General features: G+C 38.3%; 2 protein-coding genes across 2 annotated transcripts in view; one reads left to right on the top strand and one right to left on the bottom strand.

Annotated features, from left to right (window-relative positions):
- The window catches only part of LRBA (LPS responsive beige-like anchor protein), a 530,437-nt gene that overhangs the window by 296,081 nt on the left and 214,358 nt on the right, over window positions 1-19,998 (top strand). The window lies entirely within an intron of this gene.
- MAB21L2 (mab-21 like 2) lies at window positions 1,072-2,998 on the bottom strand. The gene has a single exon (XM_090288384.1). The coding sequence runs from the start codon at window positions 2,770-2,772 to the stop codon at window positions 1,693-1,695; it is 1,080 nt and encodes a 359-aa protein (XP_090144510.1). The 5' UTR covers window positions 2,773-2,998; the 3' UTR covers window positions 1,072-1,692.

Below are 19,998 nucleotides of genomic sequence, written 5' to 3'. Positions count from 1 at the left end.
CTCTCATTCATGGGTTTTCTGAATAAACTAAAACCTGAGATAATTTAAAGAATAAATTTTATATATTATAGGGTGACATCTGACATGTATGCTGTACCTGTACCTCATCATTAGCATATCTAATGGAGTACAGGGCTGCCTCCAGTATAACGAAGACAAACCAGTTCCTCTGGGACACTTTCAGTTTTACCAGTTATTTTATTTTCTAACCAGTTATTTTCCTGTTTCAAAAAGAAGCATTTCTTAAAGTTTAAATGTAACGAGTACATTGGGATTGTTACCTTAAGAAGGCAGAGAGAGTAGGAAAGTACTTTTCCTATGTGTAAATTCTTGAAAATATGTCTTTGGTCATTACAATTTGTATCAAAAATTTATTTTTGTTTAAATTACCTATAAGAAGCTTCAGAATAATTCTCATAATTTCTGGGAATTATATTTTTTAATGACAATAGTTTTGGCATTCATAACTAAGCCATTTTAAAAATTGAGGTAATTCATAAATCTGGATTGGTCATATTTACCATCTGCTAGGAAAAGGAATATTGGTGTAACCTTTTTATTCTTTTTTGGCGTGGTTGATTTAACTGTTAGGTTTTTAGTATTTAAAACTTGAAGGGAAAAAATGAAGGAGAAGTGTCAACTGATTGTGTTAACTATTCAGAAAAGATCCATAAGTATCTCCTTTGTATTTCAGACTTAAAGTGGATATTTTAAAGTTATGGCATAAAAAGCAAATCTCTTAATTTTTAATGTGAACTATTTAAACAATGAGGATCAAAATCTGTTCTTCCATATAAAATATTCTTTTTTTCAAACGTGAAAGATGTTACTTTTAATCTTAAAATCTACAGAACAAACATATATAGTTGGGTAAAATTGAGTTTTTTCTTTCCTAAGGATTTTGGTGGGAATTTGGTTAAATCTATAAAATGTGCTGTATTTGTAAATTTTGCATATTAAGAGTTCAAATGGCAGCCTCTTGTATTTAGCTCCTCAAATTCACATCTTTACATTGTAAATTGTAAATATGATCTCACTGCCTTCATTTAAGAACAATCCACAAACAGTCAATTACAATGTAAAGTAATATTTTTATTACTGTTTTCAACAAGACTGCTTAGGGCAAGGGTAGAGGTGCAAGAGGGAGGAGCACAATCTGACATTGGCACTGAGATACATTTAACATCAGCAAAAACTTTTTTTTTTAAAGAGAAATTTTACATATAATTAAATACTTTTTTTTCACTTGGTGACAACATTCAGGCAACCCAAAACAGAATGAAATGAGGCAGAGAGAAAGAGAAGGGGTGGGGGGAGAGGGAGAGGAGAAAGGACAGGGAAGGAGAGAAGGAAAAAGGGAGAAAAACTACTATACATTGATTTGAAAATGTACCTTAGGTTTCATTTTGTGGTGGCAAAGCCCGATTGCTTCTTTTGTGTGACCTTTTAAATTCACATTGTTTGGAAGAAAACGATCACTTTTGTGCAAGAATGTGATTTCGTGGCGTTTGGTTTGTTGGCGGGGTTGCTCTCTTTTGTTGGCTTGTGAATTCACGAAGCTCTGCTGCCTGGCTCCTGTTTCTTTCAGGTGGCTGACGTCAAAGTTTGTGTCCGGAGTTTCCGCTGTTTGTCGTGCATTGGGTGGCTGAGAGCATTCCCGTTTGTGTCGCTTTTCAAGCAGTCCCCAGCACCCTATAGTTTGTCCAGGCTTTTGGGATTGGTGAGGATTTCCCTGGCCAACCTCCAGGTCTGCTTGGCAGCGCTCTCCAGGGCCGAATGGGGCTTGCCCTGGAAGAGGTCGAGGTTGGGCAGAAAGTAGTGGGGGCAGCGGCGACACTGCAGGCAGGAGATGAGCTGCAGCAGGATGCCGTTGAGCCTGTCGCCCAGGCAAGCCTCGTCCCAGTCCGTTTCCCGCGGATGTTTCTCGCACTCGTACAGCAGCAGCGTCTTCATGTGGTAGTTATTGAGCGGCTGGCCTGGCAGCTCCAGGTGGCGGTCCCGCAGCGTCTTCAGCACCGACAGACACTTGTTTCGGCAGCCGCCCATCAGCAGGCGGTTCTCAGCCTCCCCGAACTGTAGCACCCAGGCATCGCTCTCCGCGGAGCTCTGCTTGCCGGTCAGCGAGTAGCACTCCTTGGAGAGCAAGTTGAACCCTTCGGCCTTGACCTCTGCCACCCGATTGGGGCCGGGCCAGGGGATGTGAGGCATAGGCCACTGTGCCGCACTGCGAGGCCAGATACCGGTGCACTTGAATGCCGGGGTGATTTGCACCACATAGCGCTCCCTGATGCGCAACTTGACCTCGCTGGTATCCGCGATCATCTTGACCACATCCCGATAGCTGCACTTGTCCACCGCCTGAGCCACCAGCGTCTGGAAACGTGAACGGATCTTGCGCGCGGAGAGGTAACCGGACGCTGTGATGAACTCTACCCAGAGAGACATGCTCCGCTTCCGACCATCGCTCAGTTTGAGCACCGCACAGCCAGGCAGGGAGCCGTCGTCCACGAAGTTGAAGACGCCCATTTGGTTTAGGTAGAGCACCACCTCGAATTCTGTGGGCGAGATGACCTCCAGCCCCTCGTAGCGGGCATCGATCTCGCTCAGGGAGCTGATGAAGCGAGGCTCCTGCACCTCCACTTCCTTTAGCACGTCCGAGACCACCTTACAGACCTCTCGGATGGTCTTGGCGATGGCCGCCTTGCGCGCTTGGCAGCGCTCCGTGTAGTATTTATTGAGCTGGTAAACCAGCTTGGCCTGAGCGGCGATCATGTTGGGGCACAGGTCCGGGCTGTACACCGGCGTCTCGCAGTACGTTGAGGGATCCAAGGCTCAGGCGCTGGTGGTGGCCCTGCGGCTTGCGAAAGAGGCAGTGCGCTCCTCCTGAGCCCTACTTCCACTCTCGTTCTCCACCTGGGCTGGCGGCGGATGCTACAGCCGGCCTGATCTTTTCCTCCCCTCTTTACGAAACCCGTTTTCTTCTCCAGGAAATTAGGGGGGGGGGGGGAAGGTGGTCTTTGCAAAAGAAAAGTACCTGCTGAGACTGTTTTTGCTTTCCCTTGATATGTAAAATAAAGATGTGCTTGCAGGAGAGATAAAGGGCAGGGGGAAAAATAGAGAAGGTGGAAGAAAAATTCTGGTTACCAAGAGGTTAGGCTAAGATGTCTGCAGCCGAGATTGCCCAGAAATCTGGAAATGAGGTCTTTTAAGTGCCAAAGTAAATTTAAAAATAAAAGCGAAACATTCAGTGCTTCATTCTTAAACTTCTCCACGCTGGTAGGACTTCTTCACTCAGCTTAGGTGAGTGCCTTCTCCTCACCCTCCCCCAAGTGGAAGGTGAAGGACGTAATTAATGTCCAGAGAGCAGCGCAGGGCGCCTCCGTCCGTGGCACCCTCGAGGTTTGCAGATGCCCGCACTCTCAGCGTGCTGGTCTGGCCGCCGCTCGGGGGGTCGTATGGCAGCGGTATTCCTCTTTGCCTACTGGAGGCGTTGTTCGGATTGGGCTTGTTTGCAGCGGGCTCTTCTTGTCTTTAGGTGCAAACCGCTGGAAGTTGTTTGATATTCATTTCTGCTTGGTAACTTACAATTTTGGCCTTCACAAAATCTATTTTAGTGTGACGAAGTCGTTGCTTGCGTTGCATCTGGGGTTTAGTTATAATGATTCTAGGGTTTTTCTTCTCCTCCCCCTTTAGGTTGCTTGTGCAGATTCCACTTTCTGAGTGTCTCTCCCTCCTCCCCTCCGACGTCTGTCTCTCTTCCCTCTCCCCTCCGAGGTCTCTGTCCCCTCCCTCTTTCTCTCCCTCCTTTCTCTCTCTCTCTCTCCCTCTCTCTCTCTCTCTCTCTCTCTCTCTCTCTCTCTCTCTCTCTCTCACCCCCTCACCTCTCTCTCTCTCTCTGCCCTGCCGTTTCCTGGAGTTATTTAGTTTATGAATGGTCCAGGGCCATCATGAGGGAGGTGGAGCTTCAGTTCCTACAATCGCTATCCAAGCTGTCACTGCTTTAGCCAATCCGCGAGAGAAGACAGGCGTGCTCGGCCCACGGTAGCAGCCACCGCTGTGCTTGATAAAGAAAGGGGATGAAGAGAGAAGTAAGAAAATAGGAGATAGTAGAAGTCAAATACACACATTTTACAGCCCCCTCTTTTTTATCCTCCTCTCTTATCAGTTGCAAGGAAGAAAAAGAGTCTATATAGGAAGGACTTCCTGGAGATGGCTGGAATTACGCGAGGGAGAGTAGCAGTGGTTCAGACAGGTTCACTTTTTTTTTTTCTATCAATGTTGTGAAGAAGATGCAAACTCTAACAAAATTACTTTCACTTGAAGGCAAATGGGAGCAGGACGGGGAATTTGGGAAAGGACCTAACATTTTCTACATCTTCTCCTCCTGCAAAGTCTTGCCTCCCCCTCATTGTTGCCCAGAACCAGAGCAATTGCTACCTATATGCAGCAGTTGGGGGGGGGGGGTGAATATGGGGTGGGGATGTTTGACTATAAATCTCTTTTCAGCAATTCCCATATGTTGTTGAAAAATGGGGCAGGACAAAAGAAGTGCAGGTACCTCGCTTGATAATTATTACTTCATAATTAAGATTCAGATACTATATAATGCTATTACTTTATTGTTACAAGGACTAACTAGTTATTAGAAAATGTGTTTACATTTTGAGAGATGGTGTAAATTTATAGATGGTAGAATTTGTTGTATACATGTTTAAATTAAAATAAGCCACAAACTGTTTTAAACTTAAAAATGAAGGGACGTAAATTTGAGCCTGAGTTAAAGTTTTCTTAAAATGTCAGTGTTGTAAATCTAATTTTGAACATATTCTCAAGCAATACAGTTTCACTTGTAAAAGTATTTTATTTTCATAATTGACTTTCGCTTTTAAAAGACTTCACTGCTGCAGAAATCTATAACTATCCTGTTATTGATTACACAGGCAGCGTCACTCCTTTCTTGCCATTTCAGTGAAGAACATGCGTATGCTTTTAGTACACGTATTGTGCCCATTTTAGCCTTTTGCTACTTTCAGATAAAAAAGCTATGACAGTGTTTGTGATTTGGGTAGTATTGAAGGTATATGTTTGAACCTCGGGTGTCTGTCTGGTTTCTGTGTCTTTTTAAGACAAGTCAAATAGGCGGGATTATTTTGAGTTGGGACGTTGTATTCTTTGGTGATGCTGTAAGAATAAAACTCTATGAAGCCCTTTGGGGAAGACTTTGTTTTGCAAAACCTGGTATGCCACTTTTGCAAAACCCCTTGCGAGGGCTTGCCTGGCTTTCTTAAAAGCTGGACCAGGTGAACCTGAATTCAGTTGCATAAAGGAAGTTTATTTCTCTCTTCTCTTTGATGTCAGATCCTTGGACCTCTTAGTCCTTTATTACTTGGCTGGTGGGGTCCACTGGTACCTTGTCAACCACTCAATCTCATTGCCCTAAATCCCTTTATAAAGAACTATCAGGCCTTTAAAAAAAGTCAAGTCGGATATATTCCTAGAATCTGTCTTCAGAGGTGAGGAGTTGGGAAGAATAGTTAGAAGTAAGCAGACTCAAAACTCGGATGCAGAGCTTTAGTCAACTTCTCGGGAGGGGCAGACTTGGGGTGGCCTCCAGACCCCAGCCTTCGTGGGGCGGAGGGGTGCTTGGCTGCCGTAGGATGCTGAGGCGCGGCGTCTTCAGGGTTTTATGCGTGTGGGAAGCCCAGACTCTGTCGGTAACCGTACTATTGCCTGTGGGTCACGCCGGAGCCCTGGGACGCACTCCTGGGCAGTATGGGCGCTTTGGTGGAGGGAGTTGTGGGACCAGCCTGGAAAGGGTCCATAGCAGCTTCTCCCCAGAGCAGTAACTGGGTGGAGACTCGTGGCGGGGCCAGAGGGTGCAGAGCTTTCCGTATCCCCAGCCCTCTAGGTCTCCGCTTCTCCTTCGCCTCTGCTCCGCCAGCGGCCTCGCTCGTGGGCTGGTGCGGCCAGAGACGTCCCCGGGAGCGAGTGTTTGCCAGAAAGCCCGGGCGTGACGGCAGTAGTCCATCCTCAGGACTCCGGTGTGGCCGCCCGCTGGCGCCCGGGCGGGTGCCCGGGGACCCCGGTCCACGCCTTCTCTCCTCGGTGGGGGCGGCCCAGGTCACGCCGATCTTCTCGCCACCCCTGGCCTGACAGCCCGCTCCTCCTCTCGGCTCTGTCAGGCGCAACTAAGTTTCGTTGCACCCTTGTCCCGCGTTTCTCCGCTTTTACAACAGAGGCTGAGGGATGATAAAACGTTACAAATGTTTTGATTTAAAAACAATTCATTACCAATTTACCCTGTCTAAGGTAGATGCTCTAGTAAATAATAAATCAGTTAAACAAAGGCGACTTTAATTTATTGCCGCGGTACTAATTAGAAACATCATTCGAGCAATAAACTTAAACACTTTCAGCAAATAATGCTCCCTTTTGCTAGTTCCCTTCTCCCCCTCCCCCATCCCAGCTCACTCTGGCTCCTCTGCTTTGAGAGCTGCTTCTGCTGTGTGTTTGCGGATCCTTCTTCCTCTGGTTGAATAATTGAAGGGGGAAACGGTATCCGAGGAGGCTGTAATTGAAGAGCCCCTGTCACCTCTGCTTTTATGTATGTTAGTATAGAAGTCCATCAGCAGCTCCTTGATGGTGTATTAAAACGAAGTGGCAGCCCCTTCTGCAGGAGATAGCGTATTCTATTAAAGGAGACCAAGTGAGAGAAAGAAACTCTAGAGGCTAAAAGCCACTTCAAGTCTTCAGACCGATTGATCTGTATTCTCTTGTTATAATCCGTCTCATCATACTTGAGTTAATGAGGCAAAAGAGGGGGAGCGAACTCTGATGGTCCTTGACAAATTCATTAGGGAGGCTGCGGGACATTTTATTTGACTGTTAAACATCTTGTTTGTTTGGTTTAGGCAGTGCCAACATCAGCATGCTTCTGCCCAGACCTGTGATGTTGGGCCAGCTGCAGACACTGCTACAAAGAGGAGGACATTCAGGGTGTGATTGGACATTTTTGTTTTGTGTTTCCGGTAGTCCATAACCTTCAGACTTACTTCCCTAGGCTTTACCTTCATCATCATTGCATTAGGGACATTTTATGAGACCTTTAGATGGTAAAACAGAGGTGGGGTGTTTTTAGTTACTATGAACTAAAATATGTTTAAAGTTTAGTCTGAAAATTTCTTGTATCCTTAAAAAGTGAGTCAAGTTTTAGCAATTACTGTGCTAGTTTTTTTTTTTAAATGTGCATGTGTAAGCTCCATTCCAGAAGAATAGCCAGATTACACATTACATTTCGCTTTCATGTGATCATGATTAAATAACTTTTTAATTATTAATTGAATTTCCTCTCATACTGAAACACACAAGGCAGAAACTTGGAAATAAAATTTTAACTATTTATACAAATAAGATACTTTCAAAAGAAAATTGGCATATTTGAATTTGGGGACCTTTATAAATTTAAAATTAGAGGCAGAACTGAGTGCTCCTTGAGTGGTGCTAAACTAAGGTGATGAATTGACCAAATACTTAAAAAACTGAAAGTATTTCTAATTGAAGAATAACAGGCAATTATGCTAGAATCCTAATGCTAATGCTATATTTTATTCTAAGAACCTACAGTATTTGATTTTCTCAGACTTTTTCTTGGAAGGAAACAATCCAATTTTGATACTTTTTTGCATAGAGAATTCAGTTATATTTTCCTTCAGCAGTTGCCTTACACAGCCTCAGCTCACATGCTTTGAGAAAGAAGCCTGTCTTCCATTTATAGGCAAACAGTATGGGAGAAAAAAGAAAACGGACGCTCAGCTTGTCATTTTTGTACATTCCAGCACTGCTGATGAGGCTGGAACTGCTGGAGGGAATGTATGGATTTGAAAAGAAGTGATTCAGTAGTTCATGTTGTGTTTCTCAGAAGCAAAACCAAACTAATGGCTGAAGTCAGTGCTTCTGTACATCTGACAGTTATAATCCTGTTTACATTTCCCAAGAATACAGAATCCTTAAGCTGTTTTATTTTTTGCCGATCTTTACTTAGACATGTATTTACTGATTTAAACTTCAGTGCATTTTCTACTTTATCTTATCATTGAGAGTACAGAGATATTCATTATTTTATTATCTGTAGCAAGAGCATAAAGTATTTTAATAATCTTCACTGAAGAGTGTATGGATTTTAGATTGTATGATATTGATATTGTTTTCTAGGAAAACATTTAAGTATTCAAAAGTAGTTAGATTATTGACTTTAAAAACCCAACTCTGAAGGATTGTTACTTTTTGGAAAACAAAGGACCACATGTTTTTCTGTATAGGTTCTTACTCTCTAAAATCTAACTTTGAAACATCTCTGAGATTGCTAAATTTTTGGTTCTTATATACTTAATGATTCAACATATTTGTAAAAATATTTGGATTTTTTTTAAAAAAAGAATCCTTTTGGTCAAAATATAAATGGGGAAATAACTGTTTAAGTTTCTGAATGTAAAATTTCAGTCAAAACAGAAAGAAAATAACCCAGATAATTTGTTAGTGCATTAGTTGATGAAATTTTATTGAAATAATTATAATAAAATATCTATAAGAAGCTTTAACAACAACGCTGTCAGAAGTATACTATTCACATTGTATTAAGAGTCAAAGTAAAACCACATCTAAAAAACTTTGTGAAATAATCTCATTTTCCCAAACTCTGAAGTATCATTGAAATTGTTTGTAAGCTATTGATAGTTATTATTCTGGACTCAATCTAGAAAATAATCAGTAACTGAATACTTTCTTTGAATAGATCACTGCAGTGCCTATTAAATTTAAATGGTCAAAAATGCTGCTGGAATAAGTTTTTGGTTTGTTTTCTTGCAAAATGGCTTAAAAAACAACAACAACAACAATGAACATTGTAATCTCTTTGATTGGTAACACCAGAATATTTGTGTTGTCACTGGAAGAGTTTGAACTTAAGATAATGCTCTGTCAGGTAAAAGCAATAGCTTTAACTTTTCATAATAAGCCTATCAAACTATACTGGAAAAAATGCTTTTACGTACTTTTGAGTTTGAGTTACCTTGCACTATATATATATATATATATATATATATATATATATATATATATGATTATTGATATTTATACCTGTTAGACTTTCATAAGTCTAATTCTTACATTATTTTAATAAGATGAGAAAATTCAGAGTATATGTTAAATTTCCCCTCAAGTTGAATAACAACTGCACATATGAGTACTTTATTAAGCTGTATAGAATTTGATTTTACCAAAACGTTTTCTACAACAATAGAGCAAAGAACTTGTACTCAGGAAAATGGAAGTAAACAGCTTTTAGCCTGACTGAAAAATAAATATTATTGTATTATTGAGCTAGGATATGAAATTTAAGAAGATTCAAACTAATTCAGCAGGTATTTTTCAGAAGGTATTGCCTTGAACTTATTATAGTCTCACTTATATTGATATATGTCTTTTGGTCTTACCGAGAAATCATCTTGCTTTTTCTCATTTCAAATATATACATTTTTTAGTTGTACCTATTCTTTTATTTCCATAAATAGTTAAACAGTTGTTTTGGAAAGTTAGAATAAGATTCGTTCCTTCCTCCCTCCCTCCCTCTCATCCTTCTTTCCTTTTTAGCAATTTGAACTTACTAATGTACTATGAGGTAAATATTAAATTTTACCTGTCAAGTAACTTCGGCTTTCATAGCTCACTATATATAATCTTTAACAAACAAGAGGGTACTTTTAGTAGAGCCAGTTCTTAACTATTTTGGGAATGATTATATAATTTGTGGATTCTTATTTGTTCTTCTACCAGGAGAACCAAATTTTACTGGTCTTTTAATATCACTTACAGAAGATAGAAAAATCAGGATTAGCCAATATTGAACTTGATGCTAAGTCCAAATTTTAAGGATTAAAGAAGGTGTTATATCCTTAGTTTAATAAGCTACTACCACTGTCTCACATGTAGACTGCGTTTCCTCGGATCGTGGAGCCATCCCCATAGCCATTTCTACTTTCCCTGTGATCAGTGTCAGACATTTATGAAACAGGTGATTGAGACTGGGGATGTTGGCCATGCCAGTACTGAGCTGTACTGAGGTCAGAATATAAGACTTGGCATCACATTCTGTATTTCTTGTTGGTTATTTGAAACATTTTATTGGCCTGTGTTTAAAATTATCTGTTAAGCATATCCTATTGGTAGGTTATTTTAAAAATTATTCTTATTCTCTAGGAAACTAGAGTTTAAACATCTTAGTTTATTTTAAAATATATTGGTTCTTCAGCACTTCATCTATGTTATTAGTAGTAGTAGTAATTTGACGTCGATCTTCTGCTAAGATTTCAGGAAAATTTTAATAGACTTTTTGTTATTTTTAATGGAAATGTTAAAAAAGTAGCCTGTTTTTTCCTTCAGACATTGTGAGTTAGAGTAAAAATGGTTGCTGCGAGGCTTCTCTGATTCCTTGTAGTGGTTAAACAATAACAGAAGCCCTTCCTTGGCTGGGATCTAGGCATAGAAGATACTGTTGTGGCATAAATGAAATAGCATTTGATGATCTAAAGAATGGAAACTTTTCCTTAACCATCTGAAATAACGCTAGGCTATAAAACAGCTCTCTTGGCCTGTGTCTATCAAGGTTCTGCCAGTTTATTTCTTTTCTGAGCTTTTTCCTTTCTATCTTCCCTTATTATCTTTGGGTCCTGAAGAGCCATTCTCTTACTTACTGCCTGGTTTTGTCTCTAGACAAAACCTGGGTGAGTAGGTTTAAATCAGCCTCGCTAGAGTGAAAAATCTTTGATCTATGGCTATGACTGTTTTCACATGATTTGCTTGCTGGGACCAGACACTATCCATGCCCTTTCACTTTGCTATCAGATAGGTACACACAAAGGACCTGAAAGGCTACCAGATGCGCAGTTAATCATCATATTAGATAAGTAAAAGTTCCAAGCATGCCTAATTAGAACTGCTATTTCTAATAGTTATTTGTTCTATGGTACCTTGTGGGGTAAAAGCTCTACAGATCTTCTAATCTTTTCTGCAAATTGGTCAAAACTTTCTATAAAGTGTAGCATCATTAAAAATGAATGATACAGAGCTATGTATTTTTTTAAAATATAAGGTTGTTGCTATCACATAACTTACATGCATAAAGTAAAGGGAGACAATATGGTCATGTCTGAAGAGCATTAGTCAGTCCACAGTGGGGGAAAAGCCCTAAATTTTTGTCCTAGGCTGGCTACATATGATCTAAGTGAACTTGATTAAATAACTGTCTCTACTCACTATTTTTTTCGGTTGTTAAATGGGGATATTGATTAGGAGTTTTTTCTACCTTTTCTAGATACAGAGATCTTTAATATCCTACCATAACTTGAGTAAAGTAGTTGTTTATATCTTATTACTTAACTTCAAATTAGAAATCTTTCTGCAAAAATTTAGACATAAGTGATGCTTTACTATAGGTACATGACATTTTTGAACATTAAAAAACCATAGAAAAGGATAAGGCTAGAAATGGTTATATTACATATTTTAGATTTAAGGAAAATATATTACAAATTATAGAATGCAGACAATTGTGAGGGACAACCATAGCAAACTGGAATAAATTCTAAGAGTATAATGATTATTGTTGATAGGCATTAGGTCATAAAATATAAAAAAAAAATCAGGCTGTGTATTCTTGTATATATAGAAAAACATTGTTTAAAGGTGTCACAACCTTAGGAGGAATGTTTTTCTCTTAAATGTTGAATTGACTCTCAATGTTTCTGGCATTTTCATTAAAACTAGGTGTCCTGTAAATATTAGCTCTTGAAGCTAAAAAAAAAAAAAAAAAAGAAAATTCAAGTTCACAATTAACTTTTTTAAAAAATGGTAATTATCAGCCTTCTCCTTAGAGAAATGACATTGCTCTAAGCAACTCTAATATTACCATATTCACATTGTGTTAAAAGATAGATCCAAGCAGGGAAATGGTTTTCAAAACACGAGTCCCTAAAGTAAGTAAAGTTTTATACTGCTTTCTCATGCTTTTCTCTTGTTTTCATCAGAAGATCTGACAAGCATAAGAGTGTTAACATCTTTTATTTTACAGATGTTCCTCGTTTTCCCTCAAACTGTAAAAGATGCTGTATCAGAGTAGCATGGTAGGAAATAATTTCAACACCTCCCTTCACTTATGCAGTAACTTACTGTCTAAGCTTGTGGATATTTTTGGAAAGAGGGAAGTGAGGCAGGAAAAGACCTCATATTGAGACCTAATTGTTCTCCTTTTGAGATATAGCTCAATCAGTCTGTCTTCTGTATTATTCTTTCTAAAATAGTTTTTCGCTTGGCAGAGTTATTTTTACTTCTATGTTGTATTCATTGGAAGTTCCTCATTAATGCAATAGAAGTGCCAGATGACCACTGAGAGATTTGTTGATGGACACTCTGTGAGTTTGCAAAGTGCAAACCTAAAAGACTAAGAGATGAGAAATGCATTGCTATTTGTGAATTTATGTTTTATCTCACTTCACTTGAAAATTTATGAGTGGCGTGGCTTAAGGGTGCTGGAGTTGTGTGTTCCAGGGCTTGCCCCTACTGATAACACCCTTGTTGGCGTGAAAGTGCAATGCAAATTATGACAGTTACAACCTTCTGTTTTGTTTAACCTGTCAGTAGATTTCCTGGCTCAGTGCTGAGGGCAATGGTGTGTTCAACTAGTCCATATTCACCTAAACTTAAAAGGTCAGGTTTCTACAGGCAAGCCTAGTCAGAGCCTAATTGATGAGGAGGGCATGGAGACAGAATTTACTGTTCTGTTGGCTAGTTTCATATCGTTAGGTTGTCCCGAAAGCATCAGGCGTCACAGCCCCTTTCATGTAAGTGCTGACCCTGGACAGGAGCTGACAATCAAAGGAGGCAGCCACAGGAACCAGTGCAAGTAGACTATTGATTTTTCAGTTAGGTCTAAGTAGTTTGTAGTATGGGTAATGGGTGACAGAGGCAGGTATGTCATTATCAATGAGCTCCAGAACAGTAGCGACAACCCTCTCTCATATTTCCTTCAGCACTGACAGTATGCATCCAGAGGCGGTCAATAAATCGCCCAACCTTTAACTGACAAGTGACTTGGTGGTTTAGGTTGAGGGGTGGAAGTTATACAGCTAAACTTTTCTCCTTGAACATGTCCTGGATCTAGCAAGAGACAGTCTAAGAATTATATTGTAAGTTTTTGAAGTTTTGATTTTGATAAGTCTGTGCAACTCTGAAAATCAGAGTTTGCTTTTAAGCTTTTGAGAATTTAAGAAGCATATTTACTTAGTTAAGAAATAAAGATACGAGCCAGTCAGCTATAAAGATATTCTTTAAGGTTAATTAAGGTAAGTTCTTATGGTATAGTTTTGCTTTTATTTTAGATTAGATCTGTATTTAATCATGTTATCCCTGTTATAAAAGTTCAGCAGTTAGAAATTGCCTCTCAAAATCCTTTTGAATTTTTAATCTTCTCTTAAATGTTTTAACTGCAGACAAATTTTAAGTAGGAAAAAAAAAAGAACTTGACCCATTTGTAAATTTGATGTATTAGCCACCAAGCAGTTGCTATTTGACCTTCGAATTCGTTTTATATTACTTTCACAATAAAATAGTCAGGAATAGAACATTTAATGATTAAAGTTTGATGAATTATGGTTGCTTCTGAATTTAAAAAGAAGTGAGGCTGATTTTTGTTTTAACAGCATTTCATATGGGTATTTACATTTAAAGATAGATACAATTTGTGTTCACAGAAATGCAAAAGTGTAACAGGTTTTGACTAAAAGTTTGCGTGTTCTAAAAGGATATAAAATAATTTAAAGATATTTTAAATTTAAACCAACCTCTATTTTGTTACAAAATGTAAGTAACATAAAGAGAAGATAATATTTATAACTAGAAGTGGGAGTTTGGGTTGTACCAGGTTCCTTGCAAACTATCACATGCTTACATTTTTTGAAAACTTTAAACAAATTGAAATAAAGCAGAAAAGTAAATGTTTTTTAAAACTTCCTTAAATAACTTATCACTGTGATATCTTGTTTAACACTGTGATATTGTACAGAGCCAGAGTTTAAGTCTAGTATCATCTAGCTGCAGAGTACCCCGCGTGACCACATGAATCATTTTCATTTGTCCCATGCAACTGAAAATTCCTTAAAAAAAAAAACCCAAAAAAACCACAGCGGGTTAATGCACACTTACAGTATAGATGCTTAAATATTTTTTTAAGTTTGCACTGATATGTCTGTGTGAATACCCATCTTTTATTCTGAGGAACAGAGAATATAAATTTGAAATGTAGTGAAGGATGGTTACTACTGAAATATTATAATCTTAGTTTTAAGGAAGCTTTGGGATTATGTAATTTTTAGAGAAATTTTATTCAGACTTCTTGAATTAATCACCTTTTAAGGCTTACAAATTGTTAAAGCAAGAATCCTTTTAGAATCAGTTTCCCCCTGTTTATTAATCATTCACTTCATCTGTGTTTTTCTATTGGATTAGATAAAATATTTAGCCGAGAATCTTGTAACCTTTATATTCTTAGCTGTGTTACAGGTACAGCTTCTTGGGCTATATTTGTTATCTTCCCTGAATAGAGTGTCTTTCCAGGAATAAAAAAAAAAAGCTGAAGAAAGAGGGACAAATTAAATTTTCATGAAAGAAAATCCTAATCAGCAGTGACAGTATAAGAGAAAGATGATTGCCACTTGGTCATTGTGGAGAGGCACTTAGATTTGGTGTCAGTGCTTCTGTTAATGATGACTAATGTCTTTCTTGGAGCAAGTGCATGCTCCCACTATGGCTACAGACTAGACAGAGAGTACTCTGCAATAGGCACTACTCAGCAAAAGCATTAGGTTTCCTGCAACAAAGGCTTTGTAAAGCAGTCGTTTTGGCATTCTCTGTTATTTGAAAAACACAAACACAATTCTAAGGCACTTGATAACACATTTGAGGCTATTTTATGTCTACTACTAAAAGATGTTATTTTTAAAGTTGAATGTAAAGAAATCAAGCAATGTTAATAAGTTATGTTCCCTATTTTGCTACCTACAGGAATGGGCACATAACATACATTGTCAATGCATGGGATCACTTGTATTTAAGAAAGTTTTAGAAAGAGACAGACTTGCAGCAGGCTTATTTCATACTGCAGTGCTGTATCCTGAATAAACACTTTCTAGTTACAAAAAGAGAATGCATGACTCAAAAGATCTTTTTAGATCTTTTAATCTTAAATATATTGGTTACAAAAAGAAGATGACATGTGTTATTTCTTCAGCTTTTCCCTAAAGTGTAAGACCTTTCAGAAGGGCATTTGCAATGCTTGTCATATTTCTTCATATACATCTTATTGGCTGACATGTCTTGAGAACCATGAGAACACAGATGTCATTGCATTCAGACAACACTAATTACTCTGGGATTTTTGCAGCCTCAGTGCCTGCATGTAACTGTCGATTATGATTGTTCATGCAGCCTACAGTGGGGACACTTTGCACATGAAAATAGTGAGGCGCAAAAATAGTGAGACGGGCTTTTTAGTCCCTATTGTTCTCCAATATAACTTAGCAGGAAAAAATTGCCCGACACATCAATTTCATTCAGTATTTTGCATTTGAACCATGTTTTGGCAACATTTTCCTTTCTGAAGTAAGTGAAGTATATTATCCATCTGTTCTTTAACCTTCTTGAACAATCTTCTACATTACTTTGTCTTTAAGCTTCATGGGAAATTTCTTTATGTAGCTTATAGTTTGAGAGAAACACTAATTGTGGTATGAGTCTTTCGAAAGTGACAGTGCAAACAATAAATATGTATGATGTGTTCTTCTGGCGTGCAATTTAATGTTTAATGAGAGGCTGCAGCAAATATGTTAGTCTCAATTTAGATAAGTGCAATCATCTTGTGCTTTTAACACAGGTCAGTTCTTTGTTTAATTTTCTTTGTAACATTCTGGATTTCAGTTGATGATTCATGGTGTTTAGGTGGTTTTGAAATATCAGAGGTCAAATGGTGGTCAGATCTGGGCCCTCGCTATTAAATGTGAAGACCAAATACATGTTTTGATATAAAGCATAATCTGTGTTAATCACCGATTGAAAATAGAAACCTCCAATAATGTAACTTCGTATGCTGATGAAGCAGAAATTGAAGCAGCCTGATCAAAGATGTATGATGAGATAAAACTGCAGTCTCTGCTGTACAGTTATAGTAATTATGACTAATGAACCGTCCAGTCTGGATGAAATGGCATGCCCACAGGGACTGTGTCCAACCAGCTGTGACTTATGCAAGCTGAACCAACCATTGATGGGGTTCCAATTTCTGTGTCACAAGAAGAAGATTATTTATTATTAATATAACTTTTGTTAGGGTAATGTCAACTGATTGGAAGTTATTTAAATATTGTTAAATACAAAATATAATTATCTTTCCATATATTTATTTAGAAGTAAACACTGATTTTTTTTTTTTTTTTCGTGACCTCTGTTTTACCTTTCTTTTCTTAAAACACACTTAGGTCTGTCTGTACTCTGGTACAGTTCTATGACTTTCTACTTGTTCTTCTGTTGTGTTCCTTTTGAACACTCCCTCTTTTTTACAGCTGTCGTTTACTTTTGTCAAGGTATATTGTTCACTAATGAGGCATTTACTGTGTGTACGCCCTGTTCAGGTGCTTTACCTCTGTTAAGTCACAAATCCTCACAAAAACCCTTTCAGGTAGGTGCTATGTGTTATCACTGTTTTATGGATGAAGAAACTGCGATGTGGAAAGGTTGAGTAACTTGCTCAAGGTTACTTGCTGTTACAAATTTTGGGTTGACTTGTGGATGTTAATCATATTCTTCTGGCTTAAATCTATTTCGAAATTACCCTGGCTTTCTTCTTCTCCAAACCAGGATTAATCTTTTGTTGTTTTCTGACATCTGGCAAAATTGCTATGGTATTCTGAAACTGAGGGCTGATGTGCAGGTCTAAGATAGTTCTTCATGTCCTTACCCTCTAGTCCTGTTCAGGTCCCTGAGCTCCTTCACTTAGTACATTTTAAGTGACTCGAGCTCTCAGAAAGGAGTTTAAGAATTCATTCCTTTGATATGAATATACGAGGTCTGTCCACAAGGTATCCAGCCATGTAATAGGAAAAATAGAGACATTATTGAAGATACAAGACATAAAAAACATTGTACACAGGACAGTGACATCTCAGTCCCCTTCAAAGTAGGCACCTGGGGACCTCACACAGTTCTCCCAATCACCATCGGCTGCCCATTGTATTTTCTTGAATCTCATCAGTAGTCTGAAATCTCTTCCCTTTCAAAGGTGATTTTAGTTTTGGGAAAAGCCAGAAGTCACAGGGTGCCCAATCTGGGCTATAGCGAGGCTGAGTCACCTGGGTGATTTGATATATTGCCAAAAACTCTGCATGGGAGGTGATGCATGAGCGAGCATGTTGATGTGATGAAGCTGCCAATCACCAGTTGCCCATAGTTGTGGCCTTCTGAATCATCCGAGTAGTTTCCACGGAGGAATGTTCAAGCTTAATGCAAAATTTGATGGAGATTCATTGCTCTACTCAGTCATTTTGAATGCCACGGCCACACAGTACACATGCTCACTCCACAGCGTCTACCGCCCACACTGGCTAGCACAGTGAAGTCATTTTTCACACGTGTGCATTCCATTCCACTCTCGGTGGCTGCCAGGTGACATCGACGTCATGCGAACTGTTCTCATTATGTTAGCAATGGCTAGACTTTTTCTGGGCAGACCTCATATTATCTAAGATGTATTGAATGTGTCCATTTAATTCACTCTTGAAACTGTACAGTCTTTAAATTGTAATGAGAAAATGACCTACTCATTTTGAAGAAAATAAGTCATGCTGGTAAAATAAGCTGGGCTAGTTTTCTTCTGAGATTATCCACACTGAAGTTTTTCTCTGTAAACCAAGTGTAGTCCTCATCTAGTGATTTCTTATTCCCAGCACCTACACACTACCTTTAGATAGTAGGTATTCAATACATATTTGTGGAAAGAAGGAGGGAACAAAGAAAGGAAGGGAGAACTTTTCAGCAATTCAGTAATTCTAGTTCCCTTGACAGGTTTTTACTTAGAGGAATGGAATAAAACAGGCTGTCATTATGCTACTTTTTCCTTAAAATCCTTAAAACCCTAACTGATCTACTTAGTTTCCCATTGACCCCCAATATGAAGTCCTTGTTTTTCCAGGCTGGCTTCCATGCATCTGTCATGAAGTACCCCAGGGGAGAGCTCTCTGTTGATATTCCACTTATCCTCAATCTCATACAGTTAAATGTATGTTTTTTTTTGTTTTTGTTGTCCCCCCCAATGTCATTATCCATGTATTCATCCATCTTTATTAACTTACCAATGGGAAAAGTTACTGAAAGGCAGAGGTCATTGTATGTATTTGATAGTGTGACAGGATACACAGTATATGCTTAATAAATACCTTTTGGTTGATTGATAATTTTGGTCCCCTCCTGTTTCCAGCAGATTTCTTCCTATTACCATGGTAAAATTTTTAATGTGAGATTTCTGAAGGTAATATTCTGAAAGTCTTTTAAGACTCAATTGAAATGAGATTGATACAAGGGTAATATTGAGCTCTTCTTATTCTGTGCCAGGTACTATGCTAAGCACTTTGTCTTAATCCTCTCAGCAAATCTATAGTGAGTTATATATCCTATTATTATCCCTACCTATACAGAAACCAAAGCACAGATAGATTACATAACTTAGTTTATTTTAAATCCAGGAAGTAGCAGAGCGTGACTTGCAAAGATGGCTGCTGGTTTATTTTGAAGCATCAAGATTTTATTGCTATCCTGTCAATGCAGTGTTCTTTTGTTAGTTAAGGCCACCACTGCGGTTGTCTATGACAGTTCCTTAAACTCTGCTTTCCTACAACTAAATGGTATCCATTGCAACCTACTTATCCTTGTCTTCTCAAGGAACGCCAAAGCGCTCTCTTTTTCTGCTGATTTTCAGAAGAGGAGGATAAAACCTTGGTATCCTACTCTGAAATGTCACATGATCAGATAATGTAGGAAGAAAAAGATATCTGGCTCATGTGTTTTTGTTTGTTTGTTTGTTTTGTTTTTGTTTCTTAAATTCACTGAGGACCAAATAACAGTTGTCATTATTAGCATTTTATGCAAGTTTTAGGCAATGATCGCAGTCTGGTTAGGAAATTTCCAGAGCAATATGTAGTAAATGATAGGAAAAATACTTGAAATTTAAACCTGCTTTTATAGTGATTGGTATGTACATCCATGGCTGTTTATAAGTGATAGAAATGGAGTTAATAAAAAGCTGTGTATTTTATACTTAGGAAACATTGTGGCTTATAATGACTCTTTATATAAAACTGAAACCACTGTGTTAGCAGAGAGGAAGCAGTTTACCAAATATAGTAAGCTCTCAGTAGTAAACTGACATCAATTTCACTTTATGTTTAGATTTCAGCTTTTGCATGGAGATTGAGAGTATTCTGTTTCATAAGTGCTGTAATGCTCTCTGTGTATTTTAAAAAGTCATATCTATATTTCGTAAGCATTTAGTTATTCAAGTTCTTGCTCACTCAATAAAGGTCAGTTTACATTTAGCTAAACATTTTGTCATGGGAAATACTGCTTGTATTACTGAAAACATTTTAGTCTGAAGTCAGTATCAGTTATTGATCTTTAATTTTTAAGATTAAAATTACTTTAAAGCTTTTCTTAAACAGAGTAATTAGAAATCTTTAATTAGAAGAAAAGTCCAGCAAGACCCTAAAATGGTGTTAACTTGTTATTTTGAAACGAGTCTTAGTTTTATATTGTACATTATTAAATCGTTTTATTCATTCATGAATTATACCTTTGACTATTTTAGTTATGTCAGATATTATAAATTAATATTCAGAACTCATAAAA

Source organism: Furipterus horrens, unplaced genomic scaffold (genome assembly GCF_987537825.1).
Source record: "Furipterus horrens unplaced genomic scaffold, mFurHor1.1.pri manual_scaffold_10, whole genome shotgun sequence".
In the NCBI taxonomy this organism is placed as follows: Eukaryota; Metazoa; Chordata; class Mammalia; order Chiroptera; family Furipteridae; genus Furipterus; species Furipterus horrens.
The sequence above is the reverse complement of the archived record's forward strand: the minus strand, read 5'-3'. Positions and strand labels throughout refer to the sequence as shown.

What these genes read in the sequence shown, in the direction of transcription:
- MAB21L2 (XM_090288384.1), bottom strand. Translation starts at nt 2,772, where the DNA reads ATGATCGCCGCTCAGGCCAAGCTGGTTTACCAGCTCAATAAATACTAC.